A 21,737-nucleotide genomic window follows, 5' to 3' on the forward strand; every position below is an offset into this window, starting at 1 on the left:
TGGTGTAGAATGAGTAGAAGTGAATCAATATGTTTGTTTTTTTTTACTTTTTCCAAAAGTACAAAGACGGACACTCAAGGAAGTTACATGGAAATAGTTTTAAAACAAATAGGAAGAAATATTTTTTCACTCAAGGAATAGTTAACCTGTTGAACTCTTTGCCAGAGGATTTGGGTTTAAAAAAGGTTTGGACAAGTTCTTGGAGAAAAAGTCTATAGTCTGCTATTGAGACAGACATGGAGAAACAACATGGGGAACGTTGCCACTATTTGGGTTTCTGCCAGCAGGGACTGTCTTTTTGTGTATGGTGTACAGCGCTGCGTATGCCTTGTAGCGCTATAGAAATGATAAATAGTAGTAGTAGTAGTGATCTCTGATTTCACATTGCTTCTTTTATTATTTGTTATCTTAAAGCTCAATGCTTGTTATTTTTATTCGGCCGAATAGTAAAATATGATATTAAGTACAGCTCTAATGAAAATACCTACTGTACCTCAATTTATAAGACATCTACAAACGTGATGGCTATTTTAGTGGTGTACCTTTAGGCAGTGGCATAGCCACAGGCGGGCCTGGGTGGGCTGGGGCCCACCCACTTAGGGCTCAGGCCCACCCAACAGTAGCACACATTTAATGGTAGCTGGTGGGGATCCCAATCTCTGCCAGCTGAAGACTTCTCCCTCATGGTAACAAACATCCTACTCTCCAAAATACCGGCACCTGCACATGCTCAGTTTTCAGCGCATGCTTGCTACGGACTGCCAAGGTGGAAAGAAGCGTTATCCCGCCAGCTGAGAGATTTTTTGGGGGGGGGGAGGGGGGAGAAGACTTGGTGCCCACCCACTTCTTGCCTAGGCCCACCCAAAATCTGTTGTCTGGCTTCGCCCCTGCCTTTAGGTACAGAATGGTTTCATCTAACCTGGAGGATTCGCAATAACACATAAATGAATTAAGGTGGGATTTGTACCTTGTCCTGTTGTTTAACGTCCACTGCACTGACCAGTAGGCTGCCCCTCTGTGCTACAAGAACATCTGTGTGGCCATTTTTGTACAAATGATGCCTGATGTTTTTTGCTTGGTTTTTGGGTGTTCGTATTTTGGAAAGTGGTTGTTCATTTTGGATGTTTTCAGTCCTGGAACATCCTCACGTATTTTCGAACTAATGTTTTTCCTATTTGAATATGGTTGTGAGGGACTTTTTTTTTGGGGGGGGAGGACGTTATGAGCAGGATGTTCCAATTCTGACTTGGATGTTTTTTTGTCAAAAATGTCCCTCTATATCTCATAGTTACTTACTCCATGTTTGATCAGAGGTGGCTGAGTTACTGCAGTTTCTTAAGGGTTGTCCTTGAAATAGTTAAATATCAATAGGTGAACTTATATGTAGCTGGATTTGATTGCCTAGGGGAGGGGGCTGGGGCAAAAGCCCATTTTTTAAAGTAGCTGGGATGGTGCATGGGAGATGGAGGCTAAAATCACACACACTTCCCCCCCAAAAAATCATGATCCTTTTCTTCTTAGTATGTTTAAGTATTTTTATTGGTCAAGAGGAAGCAACATATATACAGGAGAACCAATATCAACCAGAGAAATGAACATACACTAAGAACAGAGCATTCAAATTGACATAATTTTAAAATAACCCCCCCCCCCACCCATCCTGAACCCCAGGTCTCAAAAGGGTGTATTAACAGTCCAAAACTAAAAAAAAAATAAACCTTCATGTCTTAAATTATAAGTTAAACACTCTACGTCATGCCACATGTGGTAGAGAGTTCTGTAAAGGTTCCCAGACTGAACAAAAATGCTTTCCTGGCATAATGCCAAAATTATCCAAAGCCAGCTTCTCCATCAGAAGCAAATTAATCATGTGAGATCTTCACAGAATGGGGATCAGCAGTCAGCAAACAGGAAAGGATAGTTTTCATACCTATTAAGGTAACGTGTTGCATAAATCCTTCAGTACCTTTGGAGTACATCGGCGTGGCCAGTGTAACACTGATTTTTCACAAAGGTTCCAGGGGAGATCCGGGAAATTATAGACCAGTGAGTCTTACGTTGGTGTCGGGCAAAACAGTAGAGACTAAAGAACAAAATTACAGAACATATTCAAAAGCATGGATTAATGAGACAAAGCCAACATGGATTTAGTGAAGAGAAATCTTGCCTCACCAATCTATTACATTTCTTTGAAGGGCTGAACAAACATGTGGATAAAGGTGAGCCGGTTGATATTGTGTATCTGGATTTTCAGAAGGCATTTGACAAAGTACCTCATGAAAGACTCCAGAGGAAATTGGAGAGTAATGGGATAGGAGGTAGTGTTCTATTGTGGATTAAAAACTGGTTAAAAAGATAGTAAACAGAGAGTATGGTTAAATGGTCAGTATTTTCAATGGAGAAGGGTAGATAACGGGGTTCCCCAGGGGTCTGTGCTGGGACTGCTGTTTTTTTAACATATTTATAAATGACCTAGAGATGGGGGTAACTAGTGAGGTAATTAAATTTTCTGACAACACGAAGTTATTCAAAGTAGTTAAATCGCGGGTGGATTGTGAAAAATTACAAGAGGACCTTACAATACTGGGAGACTGGGCGTCTAAATGGCAGGTGACGTTTAATGTGAGCAAGTGCAAAGTGATGCATGTGGGAAAGAGGAACCTGAATTATAGCTACGTCATGCAAGGTTCCACGTTAGGAGTCACGGACCAAGAAAGGGATCTAGGTGTCATCGTTTGATACGTTGAAACCTTCTGCTCAGTGTGCTGGTGCGGCTAAGAAAGCAAATAGAATGTAGGTATTATTAGGAAAGGAATGGGAAACAGAATGGGGACGGAGACGGAGTGCTGGGCTTGATGGACCTTTGGTCTTTTCCCAGCGTGGCAGTGCTTATGTACTTATGTACGTTATAATGCCTTTGTATCGCTCCATGGTACAGCCACACCTCGAATATTGTGTTCAATTCTGGTGGCCACATCTCAAAAAAGATATTTATTTATTTATTAGGATTTATTTACAGCCTTTTTGAAGAAAGTCAACCAAGGCAGTGTACAGCAAGAATAAATTGAACAGACAATTAAAGCAGTAACAATATTCAAATAACAGTACATTGTAAGTAGCATACCACCAGTGGCGTTCCTAGCCTCGACGGCACCAGGGGTGGATCGCCGATGCGCCCCCCTCCCGGGTGCAGCGCGCCCCTCCGTGAAATGACACCCCCCCGGGTGCAAGCTGCTGGGGGTGGGGAGGTGCCGCAGCGCGTGCCTGTCTGCTCCCAGTTCGCTAGACTCGCTAAATTCTCTCGTTCGCTGCAGCTCCTTCCCTCTGCCCCGGAACAGGAAGTAACCTGTTCCGGGGCAGAAGGAGGGAGCTGCTGCAGCGAACGAGAGAATTTAGTGAGCCTAGCGAACTGGGAGCAGACAGGTGCACGCTGTGGCACCCCCCAGTGGCGTGCACCCGGGGCAGACCGCCCCCACTTGGTACGCCACTGCATACCACACCATACTTTGTCAACATAATACGCAATAAAACATCTTAATAGAAAGCATAGGGTGTAAATGGAGGTGGAACATAGAGACAGATAAGAAAGAGTAACAGGAATTCGTACAAAAAGAGGACTAAGGTAAAGAAACTTGCATTTGAAGTCAGAAAGGTACATGATCTCAGCTGAAGTATGCCCACAGAAACTTGGAAATGTTTCTTTCATGGGACTACCACTACTACTTAACATTTCTAAAGCGCTGCCCGGGTTACGCAGCGCTGTACAAATTTAACAAAGAAGGATCCGTCCCTGCTCAAAGGAGCTCGCAATCTAAAGGACAAAAAGTACAGTCAATCAAATTGAGCGGTCTAGAGTTCCTGAATGGAGGTATAATGGTTAGCTGCCGAAGGCGACACCGAAGAGGTGGGCTTTGAGCAAGGACTTGAAGATGGGCAGGGAGGGGAGGACACCTGTTTCCCCACTGCGACTTGTCCATCTGAGAGCTTGAGCCGCATGGCACCAGAAGTTCGGGTTGGTCCCACGGTTTGAAGTCTCACGAGACCAATCCAAACTTCTGGCACTGTGCAGCTTAAGCTCATGGATTTTGTTTTGGGATCTTGCCAGGTACTTGTAACCTGGACTGGCCCCTGTTGGAAACAGGATGCTGGGCTTGATGGACCTTCCAGTATGGCAATACTTATGTATGTACTTATATGGTGTAACAGTGGGGAAGCAGGGATCCCAGGGCAGGAATCTGCAGCTGAAAACAGATGAGGGGAAAGAATCTGGGTGAAGGCAGGGGATGGGGTACCCGAGAGAGAGAGAGACTGGGAAAGGCAGGCAGGACATGAGAAAGAGACTAGGTGAAGGTTGTGAGGGGAGAGAGGGAACAGCTGCGAGGTGGCATGGGAGAAAGAGAGAATGAGTATGTGCTCTGAATCTTACGAAATATTAAATGTGGCCCCGACAAGCCTGCTCTAAACTAACACCAAAGAACCACCTGAGACCCTACATCAGCATCGAAGCGGCAAAGGCCCTTGCGTGTAAACAAATTGAAAGCTGATGAATAAATGACTGCCAGAAATATTTATAGGTCCTGATTCTTGGTCGATTTAACCTTAGTGCAAAAAAAAAAAAAAAAGCATTAGATGGCTCACATCTGAATTGTTAAAAGTCTAACCCTCTGACTACTATGGTTTTGGTTACCTTTCTTGGAATCAGCCTATAGTTGCTGCTTATGAGTAACTTATGTTTCTTCACATGTGGGGCTTCCCAGTTTTGTAAAAGAAATGTTTATTCTGTGTCTTGTGGTTTAGAGAAGTGATGTTGAATGTGTACAGCCTGAGGGAACACTTTTGATGAAGGGTTTGAATGAACATAGGACAGAAAGGCAGTGCCAAAACCAAACCTCAAGGCTTCAACCCAAGCTGCAGCTCATGCCGGCATCTCTTAAATGCATTCAGAATTCAATTACCTTAAAAAAATACAACACATGAACTGTCTAATGCACGTACCAGCCAGGCATTCTTTGCCAGAGCTGTTCGAGGGTTCACGTTACCAACTGTAAATACTAAGAGGGAAATAGGGAATGTGATTTGTCTAGAGAGGGAAAGGGGTTGAGGAGAAGCCCATTTTTATAATGTACATTGGAACTTAGCTTGCTACATTCACAAAAACATAGAAAGGATCCTACTTTGCTTTTGGCTAATTCTGTTTAGGCTTCTAGGTTATACAATTATGATCCATCAGCTAAGAACTAGCCTCATGGATTAAACCAATAATCCACGAAGCCCAGTATCCTGTTAACTACAGAGGTCAATTCATAAGAACATAAGAGAGAGTAGTGGATGCTTGGAATGCCCTCCCGCGGGAGGTGGTGGAGATGAAAACGGCAACGGAATTCAAGCATGCGTGGGATAAACATAAAGGAATCCTGTTCAGAAGGAATGGATCCTCAGGAGCTTAGCCGAGATTGGGTGGCAAGAGCCGGTAGTGGGAGGCGAGGATAGTGCTGGGCAGACTTATACGGTCTGTGCCAGAGCCGGTGGTGGGAGGCAGGACTGGTGGTTGGGAGGCGGGGATAGTGCTGGGCAGACTTATACGGTCTGTGCCAGAGCCGGTGGTGGGAGGTGGGACTGGTGGTTGGGAGGAGGGGATAGTGCTGGGCAGACTTATACGGTCTGTGCCAGAGCCGGTGGTGGGAGGCGGGACTGGTGGTTGGGAGGCGGGAATAGTGCTAGGCAGACTTATACGGTCTGTGCCAGAGCCGATGGTGGGAGGCGGGGCTGGTGGTTGGGAGGCGGGAATAGTGCTAGGCAGACATATACGGTCTGTGCCCTGAAAAAGACAGGTACAAATCAAGGTAAGGTATACACAAAATGTGGCACATATGAGTTATCTTGTTGGGCAGACTGGATGGACCGTGCAGGTCTTTTTCTGCCGTCATCTACTATGTTACTATGTTACTATGTATGAGTTACACGTACTGTTTTCCAGGCACACACTCGTTAAGTGTCACACAGAAAAAAATATACACATAGTTCAATAATGGGAATATATTCACAAAGGGGATGAATTAACACATGTCTGGTATTTGTGAACAGTTGTATCAATTTGCTAAGGCTTCATCTAACATCTTTCTTAAAGGAGGTGATGTGAAAAATTCGCTTATAATCAAGGAGAGGGAAATATTGCTTTAGTTGAAAAACTTTTCAGTCTGTTGACTGCCAATAAGCAGTCGACCTTGGACATGCTCTCTGCAAGACCCGGAGAAAAGAGAATGCTGGAAGGTTGAAACTTCTGTATCTGCAAACAGCCTGCGAGTGTCTCCATTTAAAATTACTCATTAGAGTCAGACAGTTCCTTGCAGGACAATTGTATATGTGTTGCAAAGAAATACATTTAGAGCGGGGTGGGGGGGGGGGGGGAAGGGGGTGTCTCAACCCAGTCCATGGAACACATCTAGTCAGTCAGGTTTTCAAGATACCCCCAATGAATATGCATGCGCATAAGAGCCAGCTCTGTGGGTGCTTGACTGTATCCAAGGATGGGGTAATTTCCATTGGGTTTAGCCAGGGCTTTTTTTTTGAGGGGGTCCTTGGGGTTACTGAGTACCAGCACCTTTTCCATTGTCTGCTAAAATTGGCCCATGGTCCCCAAGTTTTAATGAAAAAGTTCAGGCTCTACACACAAATTCTGCCTTGTCATAGATTCTGTGACCGGTTGCAGGGGGCCTGGCTATTGTGGGGTGGGTCACTCAGTGATCACCCTACCCCTAAAGAGTGGCTTGACATTTCAGTACCGGCACCTTTTTTTGCTAGAAAAAACTCACTGGGTTTAGCACCCCCACTCATTTTGAAAGTTGGCTCCTATGTGCATGAGAGAAATCTACATACATTACCTCCATTGTATGTAAATCTATGTCATGCATATTCATTGTAGGTATCCTGACATAGAGCCTAACCTAACCCAGGATCTTCGGTTTCTGCTGAAACCAAATCTGTCACCAAAATTGACCACTCGGTACACAACCTCCCTCTCCCTGCTGCAGCACACAGCATACCTTCCCCCGTCCTGGAGCCACCCATCATTCAGCCCCCCCCCCCCTTCCCCAGGCATACCTTAGGCGCCTGGTGGTCTAGTGGCCTAACTGGGGCAACAGTGATTCACAATCACTCTTGCCCCAGCTGTCTCTGCTGCCCAAATGGCTCTCGAGTCTGCTGAAGGTCACAGTGGTAATCTTGAGACTGGAGCTGGTATAGGCAGCAGCAACTTTAAATTGATCCTGCCTATGCCAGCTCCAATCCCAGGATGACTGCTACTGAAGGTCATGGCGGCCATTTTGTCAGCAGAGACGGCAGGGGGACAGAAACTGTGAATCGCTTTTGTCTCAGTTAGGCCAGTAGACTACCAGGGCACCTAAGGTAGGCCTAGGGGATGGGGAAGCTGGCTAACAGGTGGGTCCAGGAGGGGGGGAAGGGAGGCTGTGTGTGGCGATGGGGGGTTGTGAGGGGGAAGGGAAGCTGTGTGTGTGGCAGCAGCAGCAAGGGGAACATAGCAGCATCCAGTCTGCCCAACAAGATAAACTCATAGTCTAAGGGAGGCTGTGTGCAATAGTGAGGGTAGGGGAGGCATTTTCAGCTGAAACTTGAACCTGGATTTTGGGCCATTTTGGTGTCGGATCAAGAACGAAATTCGGTTAGCCTCTATCCTGACTGGCTAGGTGTGTCCTACGAACTAGGTTGAGAGCCCCTGATTTACTACTACTTATCATTTCTATAGCGCTACAAGGCATGCGCAGCGCTGTACACCATACACAAAAAGACAGTCCCTGCTCAAAGAGCTTACAATCTAGATAAGACAGGTAAACAGACAGAACAATTAAGGGTAGGGGAATAAATAGGCAAGGTAAAAAGCAGGGCAAGCGAGTAGTGGTTAGGTGTCAAAAGCAGTGGTAAAGAGGTGGGCTTTAAGTTTGGACTTGAAAACGGCCAAAGACGGGGGCTAGACGCACAGGCTCAGGAAGCCTATTCCAGGCGTGAGGTGCAGCAAGACAAAAGTGTGATTGAGAGTGATTAAAGTAGAAGGTGGAAAGACATTTGCAAACTTGTTATAACTGTACCCTGCAATTTGTTTTCTGAGAGGGCAAGAAGACAATTCCCATGCTCTGGTACTTGTCCAGTTTGTCCCTGGTTAGGTCATGTTTCTTGCCTAAGGATAGAGCTGCTTTTTCGTTTCTCTCAGGATTACAGATTTTTCCCGCTCATTCTTTTGTGGGAAGTCTTTGTTTTTCTCTCTCAGTTTTGGGAAATGAGAATATCTGATATCTTTGTGTTTTGCACAAGGTGGCCATAACTTTTACCAAGCTTGGGCAGGCAGCAGCAAAGTCCCTAAGTCACTAATGCCAGCATCATATGCATCCTTAGTTGTCAGTGGCTCAAGGATGTTGTCGCTGATTGCAGAGCTTGGTAGAAGAGAGTTCTGGCTGTCTTTGGAGGAGACCCTCAGCTGGGGATCCCCACCAGCTATACAGCAAGGGTCAGGACCAGTGTTAGACATACTAGAGCCCAAGTCAAAAAATAAAGGAGGACCCCCATTCCCAATCCCCTATCTTCCCTGCCTCCCCTACGATTTCCCCACTTGCCATTACTAGCACACCTAGAGACCCGTTCCCAAATGTAGAACAAGGGATCGTAAATTAGAAATACAAATATTTAGACAAAAAAAAACCCAGAAATGAATTTCCTTTTCTAAAGAGTACAATACAAAGGCATTTGCTATGCTTATTTCCCACAGCTAACATATTCCATTTAAAATATTCAAAATAAAATGTTTTTTTTTTTTTTCTACCTTTGTTGTCTGGGCATTTTATTTTTCCGTCATGTTGGATCCTGTTTTTCTTTTCTTCTTTCCAGTCTGTCATCTGCTAATTCTTTTCTCCTCTGTCCTGTCTATTCCCAGAATAAACTTGCCTCTGACATATTGATGGTTCCTTTTAGCTCTTTCCTCTCTTTTATTTTCTGCCTGTCAATTCAAATTTCACCCTTTTTCTCACCCTTCTCCTCCTCTTTACTTTTCAGCTACCTATAAAATCTCCATCTTCTCTCATCTACTAGCTGCTCTATTCCACATCTCACTCCTTCCTCAGCCCTCCATTCCCATTACCATATTTCTACCCTCTGTATCCTCTCATTCATTCCCTTGCCATCCCCATCCTCTGCTTCCTGGCTTCTCCTACATGGTTCCACCATTTCCTGTGTCTTCCTCCCTCCACCCTTCTACACTCCCCCATGGTGCACCATTTCTCCCTCTTCCCTCACTCCCATTGTCTGGCATCTCTCCATCACTCCCTTCTGTTCCTGGATCCAACATCTCCCTCTTTCTCTCCTCTCCACCTCCTGTGTATCTCTCCCTCCCTCTCATCCCTCTCCCTGTCCAATATCCCTCCTTCTCTCTCCCGTCCTTGTGCACCGGGTCCAACATCTCTCCCTGCCTCCCCTCCACCATCATGGCCAATATTTCTCTCCCCATGCACCATCTCTCCCTCTCTCACCCATCTCCCCTTTCCATGCAGTATCTCTCCCTCTCTTTCTCACCCCTTTGCTGCATCTCTCCTTTCCTCCCCTCCATCCAATATCCCATAATTATCCCCCTCTTGCCTCTCTCCCCCCCATTGTTCACCATCTCTTTCTCCCTCCCTCTATCCTTTGTGCCCCAGGTCCACCACCATGCCCAATATTTCTCCTTCTCTCGCACTCTGTCCCCCTCTCCATGCAGTATCTCTTCCTCCCTCTCTTGCCTCCCCCGTGCAGCAACTCTCTTTCCCTCTCACCACCCCCATGCAACGCTCCTTCCCTCTCTTAAACCCCCCCCCCCCCCATGCAGCATATCTTCTTCATTCCTTCCCTCACCTTACTCACTCCCCAACCCTTCTTGCTTCAGCAGGTCCCTGGCAGCGGCTCCTATATGCTGCCTGCCGCTAACTTGGAAGCCTCCCCTCTTTGCGTCCCGCCCAGGCAGAGAAACAAGAAGGTGCAATAGAGGAGAGGTTTCCGGGTTAACGGCAAGCAGCATATAGGAGTTGCTGCTGCTACTACTGCCGGGGACCCACTGAAACAAGGAGAGTTGTGGGGTGGGTGAGGTGAGGTGAGTGAAGGGAGGAATGAAGAAGAGTTGATGCACAGGCCCTATTAGAAGAAAGCGGCTTAGGACAGTGGAAGTCCAGCCTGTTCTGCTGGTGCTGTCTAGACGCATCCACTGCTGGGTGGGCCTTAGCCTAAACATGGCTATGGCCCTGGAAGGTCCATCTTACAAAATGGCTACACAGACACCATACAAAGTGGAGTGGAGGAGTGGCCTAGTGGTTAGAGCACTGGTCTTGCAATCCAGAGGTGGCCGGTTCAAATCCCACTGGTGCTCCTTGTGATCTTGGGCAAGTCACTTAACCCTCCATTACCTCAGGTATAAACTTAGATTGTGAGCCCTCCTGGGACAGAGAAATATCCAGAGTACCTGAATGTAACTCACCTTGAGCTACTACTGAAGAAGGTGTGAATAAAATCTAAATAAATAAGATTCTGGAATCTTAAAGAGTGACAAGATTCCAGAATCTCAAAGAGTAGTGACATTCCATGTAGAACCCCAAAGAATAGCAAGATTCTAGAGTGGAGGAGTGGCCTAGCGGTTAGAGCACCAGTCTTGCAATCCAGAGGTGGCCGGTTCAAATCCCACTGCTGCTCCTTGTGATCTTGGGCAAGTCACTTAACCCTCCATTGCCTCAGGTACAAACTTAGATTGTGAGCCCTCCTGGGACAGAGAAATATCCAGAGTACCTGAATGTAACTCACCTTGCGCTACTACTGAAAAAGGTGTGAGCAAAATCTAAATAAAGTAGAGGAGTAGCTTGATGGATAGAGCAGTGGGTTTAGAATCAGTGAACCCAGGTTCAAATCCCACTTCAGCTTTTTAATTTTGTTTCTTTTTTTTTAAATTTGAGCCTCCCAGGAACAGAAGAATACCTACTGTACCTGAATGTACACCACTTCAATACCCTTCAGGTTTGCAGGCTTATATATTCAAGCACAGTCTCTACAGGGTTCACACACACACAAAAAAAAGCTGTAGTGGGATTTGAATCTGGAGCCTCTGGTTCTCAGTCCACTGCAGTGACCATTAGGCACCTCCTCCAGCCTGCATGTTATGCTTTTTAAGAATGTCTATAATACCTGAAACTGTCATAGAGTCTGTTATCTCTTGTTTGTTTCATTTGCATTCTGGGTGGTGTTTAGAAAAACTGGAGAGGAGATTTAATTCTTCTGGTTTTGTTAGGAATATGAAACTATTTGAATTATAACAAGATCAGATGATAGGACACCAGCCCCCCCCCCCCCTCCCCATGCTCAGCCAAAATGCCGAGGAGCCTCAAGGTTCAGGATCACTCAATTTTACAAAGACTGAGTTTGCAAACTGGTTTATGCTGTCCACAAGGTACATGCATAAGAGATACCTACGTTCTCTGTGTCCCAGTCACTCTTGCTCAGACGCTGGAAACTTAAATGAGGCACAGCCTCTTCAGACACCTAGGTTCCAGACCTTATGGGCTCCCTTGTTCAGGGCATTCTTCGTTGAGCATTAGAGGGAAGACCAAATTGCCTAATTTAAATGATATCTGCATGCAGTATCCATCGGCGTGCTCATTCTGCAGCTGCAAATGTGGTTGCTAGTCCAGCGGTAAGGGGCTCTAGTACCTGCATTTGCTTCTGAGTATCAAGACCTCTGTCCATCCTGAAAATTAGATTCACTTGGGTGGTCCTTATGGAATGGTTATGACACTCGCTGCTTCACATGTATCAAGACAGGAAAAAAAAGGGGAGCCCAGCTGGGTTAGGCTGGTTGGTTTGCTTGTTTTCCTATACACACACGTTTGCACAAATAAAAGCAACAGCACCCAAAATGATTCACGAGATTTGCTGCTTCGCTACAAAATTGCAGGGGAAAAAAGTAGGGTAACTTATTCCATTTTTAAAAAATATATAATGACTAAGAAGGAAAGAACATTTTCAATTAAATCATTGCATTTTCATCACACTTATATTGTAATTGAAAAAAGAAAATCTCAAATCTTAACATTCTTAGAAAATACCTTGTAACTTAGTAGATTATGAAATAATCAAATCATAGCACTATTTCAGTATCCCTTAGATTAGTCTGTGCCAGAGCCGGTGGTGGGAGGCAGGGATATTGCTGAGCAGACTTATACGGTCTGTGCTAGAGCCGGTGGTGGGAGGCGGGGCTGGTGGTTGGGAGGCGGGGATAGTGCTGGGCAGACTTATACGGTCTGTGCCAGAGCTGGTGGTTGGGAGGTGGGGATAGTGCTGGGCAGACTTATACGGTCTGTGCCCTGAAGAGGACAGGTACAAATCAAGGTAGGGTATACACAAAGAGTAGCACATATGAGTTTATCTTGTTGGGCAGACTGGATGGACCGTGCAGGTCTTTTTCTGCCGTCATCTACTATGTTACTATGTAATATTCAAAAGCATTTATCCAGATAAATGCCTAAGCCAACACTGGCCATGGATATTTTGCACTATTATTAGCAGACAGGTTTGTATAACTATTTATTTAAAAGATTGCACATGCCTACAAGCAATCCATTTATAATTATATATTGGATCCCTTCAAACATTATTAAAATTACATTACCAAATGTTTCTCATGTAGGTGGTTTTTCATCTGACACACAGACAGGCTTACTGTTATCAAAGCTCGATAATACAGGATACAATTGATAGATTAATTTATTGGTAGATTAATCTGGGATCTGCTCTCAATTGCTGGCCTTTTCTGAAAATAGTTATTTCCCCTCTCAGTTTGATTAAAAAAATTTTTTTGTTTATTATTTTGTACACATTCAATGCTGTCAGTCAAAGTCTTTCTGCCACAGAAATTAATTCTGTATTTTACTTTAATTTTCAAAATGGCATTATTTTTATTAAACCAACAATCATTCTAACAAAGAAACAAACCTAACTACAAAAACATGACAAAGATTATACTACAAATAACAATATAAACTGGAAACAATATAAAACTAAAAATACAAGAAAATAAAAATCAAATTTATAAATCAGAGAACATCAATTTTACAAATAGACTAAATTGTAAGCTGTTTCCAAAACTTCTACGAACAGTATTATAATTTTAAAATAATCAGTACAGTGTTCCCCTACCAGAATCAATTTAACACTTGATTGAACAAGTAAGTTTCAAGCTCTTTCCCAATACTTCATATTATTGATTTCAAGCTTTAGAGCAGCAGGTAAACCATTTCAAGCTGGAACTGCTCAAACCCTGAAAAGTGCAGGCTAGAATAGATTTGAGGCAAAATCCTTCACGAGATGGTAGCAAAAACCATAAATCAAATGGAAAATGAAGGGTTCCAGCAGCAAAATAATGAACAACAAATTGAAGGGACCTTTTACTTAGCTGTGTAAGCGTCTATGCGCGTCCAACATGCGCCAAAATGGAGTTACCGCCTGACTACCATGTGGCTCTTGTGGTAATATCATTTTCGGCACGTGTCCAATATGCGCGTCTGAAATATTTTTTAATTTTGGGCATGCGTAATGGACGCGTGCCAAGTGGCATTTGATGAGATTAGGTCATTACCACTCGGCTACCGTGTGAGTCTTTACTGCTAGGTCAATGGCTGGCGGTAATGTCTCAGACCCAAAATGGATACGCGGCAATTTTCATTTTGCTGCACATCCATTTTCGGCAAAAATTTTAAAGAAGGCCTTTTTTTTTTCAAGCGCACTACAAAATGGATCTGTCCACGCCCAAAACCTGCACCTACACTACCGCAAGCCATTTTTCAGCGCGCCTTTGTAAAAGGACCCCTAAAAAATATATATACAAGGCAATTTAAACTGAACTTGAAGCAGTACTAGAAGCCAATACAGGCTGATCAAAACAGTGGCAGTCCTGATCCATCTCTCCTCCTCTGTGACTCAGTTGGTCACTGTATTCTGAATTAAAGTTGTAGCTGGACTGAAGATTTCATTAGAAAGACCGAAGACTCACCCTCCGGGTTACAGTACTCGAGTTGGGAGAACACTGAAGCATGCATGACTTGCTTACAGTCACAGACAGGACAACACAAACTTGCTAGACAGCTTTAGTTTGAAAAAAAAAAAAAAAAGGTTTTCCTATCACTGAATCAACCTGATCATTCAAGCCAAGATTAGTAATTTTACCTAATATAGAATTCCTTGAATCACATTGATTAACCTGTTGGGTGTAGCTTGAGGGGATCCTTTTCTAATTCCACTATATCTTTTTTGGCAAGTTGACAGCAGGCGTAAATGGGCACTACATTTATTTATTTATTTATTTATTTGGATTTTGCTCACACCTTTTTCATTGGTAGCTCAAGGTGAGTTACATTCAGGTATACTGGATATCTCTCTGTCCCAGGAGGGCTCACAATCTAAGTTTGTACCTGAGGCAATGGAGGGTTAAGTGACTTGCCCAAGATTACATTCCCATGGCAAAGCACCTCCGTGACATCCACCAAACTCTTCCCCCCAATCCTCACCCACCCCCAATCTCACAGGGACTCACGCTAAGGGGCAGAGGTGCTCTGGCGTCTGCCTGGAAGAACCACCTTCCGCCTCCGGTGTTGAAGGTTATCCACAAAATGGATCATTTATATCAGATGTCAAAAATGACTGGTATTAAGAGCTGGTCACATTATACAATTTTACAGGCAATGGGACAAGTATATCACTTGGAGATCTCAAGCAGGGATCGATCTTGATGCCCCCTCTAGGCTGATAGTACCACCGGTTTGATTCACTAGTGAGATTGTACGCTTCTGGAAAGTTGGACACTGGCCACCATCTGGATTATAAGCTTAGTGAGTGGGGTTGGGAGGAGGGTGTATATCTATCTATCTATCTATCTATCTATCTATCTATATATAGTGATAAAGTCACCTCCAGGATAGTTGGGTTAAGGCAGTTTCAGTCTGAAATACAAGTCCCAGAAGGCATTGCAGGCAAGGAGCCAGAGGGGGAGATGAAGAACCCGGACTGGACTCCTAGCTGCAATCGGGGAAGACATGGGTGTAAGCTGGCAGGTTGGGTAGAGTGGCTGCCACTAGGCGGAAAGAGAGTTAGGAAACCCTGTGTGCAGGAGCTCATCATTGGTCTCATTAGTCTAATGCTCAACTCAGCTGGTTTGGGTGTGGGAAAGCTAATGGAAGGAGAATGATTGGTGGTGGTAGCTGAAGCCAGGGATTGATTAGGCAGGTGGGAAGGAGGCCCAAGGAGTTCAGTTCAGGAGAGAGAAGCAGAAGGAGAGAAGCAGTTGCAGGCTGAAAACCCTTGGGCAGGGAGGTCCCTAAAGTACTGAAGCAGGCTGAAATTCCTTGGGTGAGAGGAAGTCCCAAAAGTATTGAATTCACTGTGAAGCTGATGCAAGGGAAAACCCTTGGGTAGGAGGAGTCCCTAAAATATTGAACTCTCCTGAAGGTAAAGAGGATAGAAGGTAGAAAATGCTGCTTGGTGACTGAACTGTGATGATGAACTGAAAGAACTGTTTGTCTTGGGAATTGAATTACTGTTTACTGTGCACTGGATAAAGAGCCCAGACTGGAGCCTGTATTGAATCCTGGTATGTGCTATGCTGCTGTGGGAACTGTGTACTAGAAACCTGCATGGAATAAAAGTCCTTAAGATTGAAGTTACTGGTGGACATCTATTTCTTCATTGTACTGGGAGCCTGTGGCTGGAGGAGATTGTTCTATCCTTGGCTGCACAAGAGAGGAACCTGGTTACAATATATATATATATCTTTTCCATTGTTATATTCCTTAATGATACTCTGAGTTTGTCTCGCATAACTCCTAACAATGTAATCCATAACCGAGTAGCAACAAATTGTATTTCTATCACTCACAACTTATTGTAAGCCACACTGAGCCCGCAAAAAGGTGGGAAAATGTGGGATACAAATGCAATAAAATAAATATATATATACAGACAACAGAGAATCTTGCAAATCTCCACATAACTTTGCCCCTGGTTTATATTTATCTGTTTCCATTTTAAAAAGCAGCAGACGACCAACAAGTAAGATTAGAAACCAGTTAAAGATCCAGTCCTCTTCCCCCAGTTCTGCTAGCCTAGTTAGAAAAGTTCTAAGGTCAATCGGGTGAAACACTGGTTGCATCAGTATCCCTCAGCAGCTTCTACCCATAATCCTCCTCAAAAGAACTGGTTTTGAACTATAGCTCCTTGGGAAACCCAACTGTGACAGGTTCAATAGTACAACTGATTACTAACCTTAGCCTTGCTGAAAGCACGTTACCTATTGGTTCCATTGCACACTGTCTTAGACTGCTGGAAGTTTATTTTTTAAAATGGAAGATAAAATAGTTGTTTTGAATGGGAGTTGAAATCCCCCCTTCCTAGGGTTACCATATGTCTGGATTCACCCGGACATGTCCTCTTTTTGAGGACATGTCCGGGCAACTGGGCGGGTTTTGCCAATCTGCCCGTTTGTCCGGATTTCTGGACAAATAGGCAGGCTGGTGGGCGGGCTGTCCTAGAGCGTGCCAGGGGAGCGTTTGGGGAGCGTGCCAGGTGCCCTTGACCTGGATTGGCCACTGTCGGTGACAGGATGCTGGGCTAGATGGACCTTTGGTCTTTCCCAGTATGGCACTACTTATGTACTTATGTACTTATGTACTTATATGTCATTAATGAGCGTGTGTGGCCACAAATGCAAGAAAAATGACCACACTTCTGATATTATATTTCACTAGCATGCATAACTGCTTTTGGGAAATCCTTCCTATAAAAATCTCTCTTTTCAATGGAATCATTTTGGCACAAATTAAACACCCGATCAGGGGTGGCAATGGAGTAACATCACCGACTGGGTGGGAATCAACCAGTGAGAAAATGCAAACTTTCCTCTTGGATGAGGCCTCGGATATGTATTTGACCCAATCAATCAATAAATCAATAAATAAAACTAAAACAGAAAGTATTATGAGTAAGCCCATTTCTCCAGTGGCTCATTCCCATATGATTGATGGCTGATTCTGGGCAGCACATTTGAGAAATTCCCAGCAGCAAAACAGCAAATCCACATGCCAGACACGTGAATTTTGAAATCGGGCAATCCAACTGGGCGCTCTTTCACTAATCTTTGTTGTACTTAAGTTTACTTCGGAATACCAGCAAGGTAAACCTTGCAACTCTGGACTATCAGAAAGAAAGCGATTTTCAGTAGCCATTGCCCCTTCTCCAAACTTACAGACCCACCTGTACTTTGTACCTGGGAGTCTGGAAGCTGATTTTGAAGGGGAAGCACCCCACTGTTTCCTTTTAGAAATCCAGTACTGCAGGGAGTTCATATCCTAATGTAATTTGCAGGTGTAAGAATAAACCATTGCTTTCAAAATTAAATCCTGTTGCATGTCTCAGAGGGCCTACTCCGGCTTCATGTCCAGCATTGCCCCTGCCCCCCCCCTCCCACACACACACAGAAGGGGGCAAGGCAATTTTGAAAAGGGCTCTTTTCTGCAAGTAAATGTTTGTTAACCCCCGGAGCCAGGGGTGTGCTGGTAAATTGTTAACAGGGGGCTCTCTCTCGCCAGCAAAATAAAAGAGAATTCAGGAGGGGCCCAAGCCCACATTTTGGGATCCATTTGTTAAAGTAGCCATGGAGAACCTGCTCCCAAAATTCTTAAAAACTTAACAAACAGCTCTCGAGAGCCTGTGAGAGCCTGCTCCAGCACACCACTGCCCGGAGCACCACTTTGTATACCTGCCCCTAAAATGCTTATTTAGATTGTGACCTCATTGAGCAGGGACTGTCTTTTCGTGTTTAATGTACAGCGCTGCGTATGCCTTGTGGCACTATAGAAGTGATAAGTAGTAGTAGTAAAATGCGTACCAAAAATTCTGTAGTACGCCTGACCCTGAAGTCACACCAGACTCCATGCTAGGTGACCCCATGTCACATCTACAGGGAAAGGCAGAGTGGACCAGTCCAGTTCTGCAGACATTACAGAACTTATAAAGCGTGGATGATTATGCTATAGCTGTGGTTCTCAACCCAGTCCTCACACACACCCAGCCAGTCAGGTTTTCAGGACACCCACAATAAATATGCATGAGATAGATTTCCATACAATGGAAGCAATGCATGTAGATATCTTGAAAACCAGACTGGCTTGATGTGCCCCAAGGACTGGGTTGAGAACCCCCTGCTCTATAATGACAGATCACAACACGTTTGTAAAAATCCTGCTCCCTCCTGCTGTGCTTTGCTGCCGTACCAGATACCACAGCAGGCTAACCAACAGCATCCTATTCTGTTCTGCATATTCTCCTTTGGCACCAGACAACTTATTTCCATATAAATATTTTTATAGGCCCTGTCTAATCTATTCTCTACACCTAACCTTCCAGCCCAGTCAGATCCAGCACCAGGGCCACTTTTGGGATGAGAATGAGAGGTGACCGTAGTTTGTTGGGTCCTCTGCTTCTATGGTAGCCCTGCCCCAGCAATATATATTTCAAATCAGCTTGAAGACACTACAGGGCCCAGAATCGTCACTCCCACCCCCTTAAAAAATGGTCAGTCCCGTCCAGCTCCAAACAATGTGCTGCCCCCTACTGTACAACAGTGGGATGTGATATGGGGCTCTGCACACACAATAGGAGTTTTTCATGAACTTGCTTCTCCCCTTCCCTATCTATAGTTCCCCATCCCCAATGAACTCAATTTCCCATAAGTTCTGTATAGTTCTTTCCCATACCTGTTTTTGGACATAAACAAATTGATTAATGCTTATTGTCTCAGATTCCAGGGGCACACAGTGTGTGAGGTAAACGCACAGAAAATAAAGCCTCCGGAACAATCTAGGAAAACAGGTCAAGCAAAACCTCTCAGGTCTTAAAATTCTCTCTAATATCAGAAGGCATTACAACTTTATCGAATCATCATAAACTTATATAATTTTTCCCATAAAATTACGTTCAAAATGAAAGTGATTTTGTTAAGCTCTAATTCTACTTCACTAGGTTTGGAGTCAATTAAAAATGGCTCACACCTGCCTCCCTGGCACAGTGTTCAAGATTATTAAATGAAAAAAAGGAAGTGTGAGATTCATTGAGTTAAATGAATCCTGTGGGCTGGGAAGTATGAATTAAGTCACATGATACCCATCCAGTGTTAAGTGAAAGTGGAAATCCATCTTCCCCTTCCCTTGTGAAATCTTTGTTCTAGAAGAGCCCAACGTAAGCAAAATTAATCAGAAACCCCTTGAGGTTGGGGGTTGGAGAGTTGTTGTTTTTTTTTACCACCATTCCAGAGATCAGCAGCATCCCTTTTGAAAGATGTCACTCTTCTTTTGAGGTGCAAGAAGCTGTGATATAAAACTGGTATTCTTGCAGGCAAGGTCAAAGCCAAAACGAAAAAGAATTATCCAGATTTTACAGACCCTGACCATGTCAGAGCCAGATAAGGTACATCAGTGGCGTAGCCACAGGTGGGCCTGGGTGGGCCGGGGCCCATCCACTTAGGGCTCAGGCCCACCCAACAGCAGCACATATTTAGTGGCAGCTAGTGGGGATCCCAGGCTTCGCCAGCTGAAGACCCCCCCCCCCCCCGATGGTGCTGAAAACACTGCTCTCCACTTCAGCAGTCTAAGCTTCATAAGCTGCTGATACGGGCCTCATCACATTGGGGGGAGGGGGGGGAGGAGAGCACTTGGTGCCCACCTACTTCTTGACCCAAAATCTGCTGTCTGGCTACGCCCCTGAACATCATCTATCCTTGAATCCTTCGAAGAATTTGGTCCCGCTGGAGCTCTTGTAAACAGGCGCAAGTGTTCTTTCATACACATATGTACACATATCATAATTTAGATGGTTTCTGTAAATTAAGTCTGACAAGATTGTAGGGGATGAGGAAAAAGAAAATCCATTTCCCAATGGGATCTCCAAAAATAAGGTCAGCAGCATTTACTGAGTCCTTCGGCTTTCACTTTTCTTTTTCCGTCCTCTCAAGGCACAAAAAGCCCCTGCTCATGATTATAAATATTTCTTTGGTTTTTCTTTCCCCTGTCGCTGCTTTTTTGCACATCGGCCGCTAAGACGTGGGAGATGCTGAGTGGACCCCGTTTTCCGTGTGTGGTTTGGTGAGCAGCAAGGCGGCCTGGATCCTGAAGTGAGTCCTTGATTCCATAGAGTAGTTTTTGTAACGGTGTCTGAAACAACAAAGGATTTTTACAAAATGCATATGCTGTGCACGGTCCCCTCCCTCCCCCTTTGTCTCCTCTTCCACTCAAACCCCTCCAGACCACTATGAAATTTGTACAGTGTTATGTGGGACATTGTGGAGCGGCTGAATGCCTCCTGTCACCGTCTCTGCTGCTGCCTACACCAAAGGCACAAGACCGTCGGCAGAATAATGACAGGGCCGCTGAGAGGGGGGCAGGAGGGGGTCTGGCGCCGCAGTCCCCTCCACCTGCCCCCTCCATCCACCACCGAACCGGGCCCCCCTGAATTCAAATCATAGTGCCTCACCTCGACCTCGCTCCTTGTGGAAGAAGCATAGCAGCAGCAGTCTGCAGATCGCCTCCCTTCTGGCCTTCCCTCCCTGTATCCCGCCCTCGTCTGATGTAACTTCCGTGAAGGCGGGACACAGGGAGGGAAGGCCCAAAGGGAGGCAATCTGCTTGGAGTGAGGTCGAGGTGGGTGAGGCGCTATGATTTGAATTCAGGGGGGCCCGGCCTGGTGGTGGACGAAGGGGGATGGCGGGCTCTTGGCGGCCCTGAATAATGGCGCTCTGTTTGTGATTTGGCTAGTTGTGGTTCTAAAGGGTGGTGATTAACAGCAAAGAAACAGTGAAGGAAACAAGACATTTCAGCTGTGCCATACAAATAAAACAAAACAAACACTACAATCCTGGTCTCCTTTTCCTCAAATTATGTGCTTTTCTTACTGGGTTTTTTTTCTGTACAGATTGATTCTCTGATGGATTGTTGAAAGTCTCTTTGACTTGGTATAGTTTTTGTTTACTCTACCTAGATTCACTCCCAAGTTCTATATCTAGTGCCTTAAGTTGTGCGAGCTAAGTTGGCCGCATAGTCAAATTGCGTGCATAACTTAATTGATTAGCAAGCCAATTAGCGGCACTAATTGGCTTTAATTAGAATTTATGCACAAAACTTTCTAGGTGTATTCTTCAACGCGGTGCATATAAATTCTAATGCGTGCAGTTGAAAAGGGGGCATGGCCATAGGTGTGGAATGGGCGGGTTGTGGACGTTTCAAAAAAACTATGCGCGCTATTATGGAATACACCCAATCTGCGCCTAACTTAAATGTAAGAATTTAGGCCTGGTTTTAGGATGCCTAAATGGGTGCACCTAAATTTTAGTCGCAAGAACGGCGCATGAGCATATTCTATAAACTACGCCTAAGTTGAAGGATTACTAGTGGACGCTAATGAACGCACCACTGAAATAGAGGAGAGGGTTTCCACGCTTGGAGAGGTAAATGCAGCAAAAAAAAAAAAACCCTTAATAGTACTGGAGAAACAAGTACAAGAACTCACTGATCATTTAGATGATCTGGAGAATCGCTCTCTCAAGGACAATCTCAGAATCGTTGAATTGCTGACAGAAGGATCATTGGGCATGTCATTAGAACGATGGCTGCGGGCAGAATTCG

The 21,737-nt window shown here is 44.7% G+C and overlaps 1 protein-coding gene across 2 annotated transcripts in view; it reads right to left on the reverse strand.

Moving 5' to 3' along the window:
• Positions 1-1,681: 1,681 nt before the first annotated feature.
• Positions 1,682-21,737, reverse strand: part of TTC39A (tetratricopeptide repeat domain 39A) — a 209,358-nt gene continuing 189,302 nt past the window's right edge. The window contains exon 18 of one of the 2 annotated variants that reach the window (XM_030206144.1): positions 1,682-2,083. In XM_030206144.1, coding sequence (XP_030062004.1) covers positions 1,960-2,083 — 124 coding nt within the window. In that variant the 3' untranslated portion in view covers positions 1,682-1,959. Of the gene's footprint in view, positions 2,084-19,687; positions 20,271-21,737 lie in introns of those variants that run through there. The other variant, XM_030206146.1, reaches the window with a different exon arrangement.

This window comes from Microcaecilia unicolor, chromosome 6, assembly GCF_901765095.1.
Source record: "Microcaecilia unicolor chromosome 6, aMicUni1.1, whole genome shotgun sequence".
Taxonomy (NCBI): Eukaryota; Metazoa; Chordata; class Amphibia; order Gymnophiona; family Siphonopidae; genus Microcaecilia; species Microcaecilia unicolor.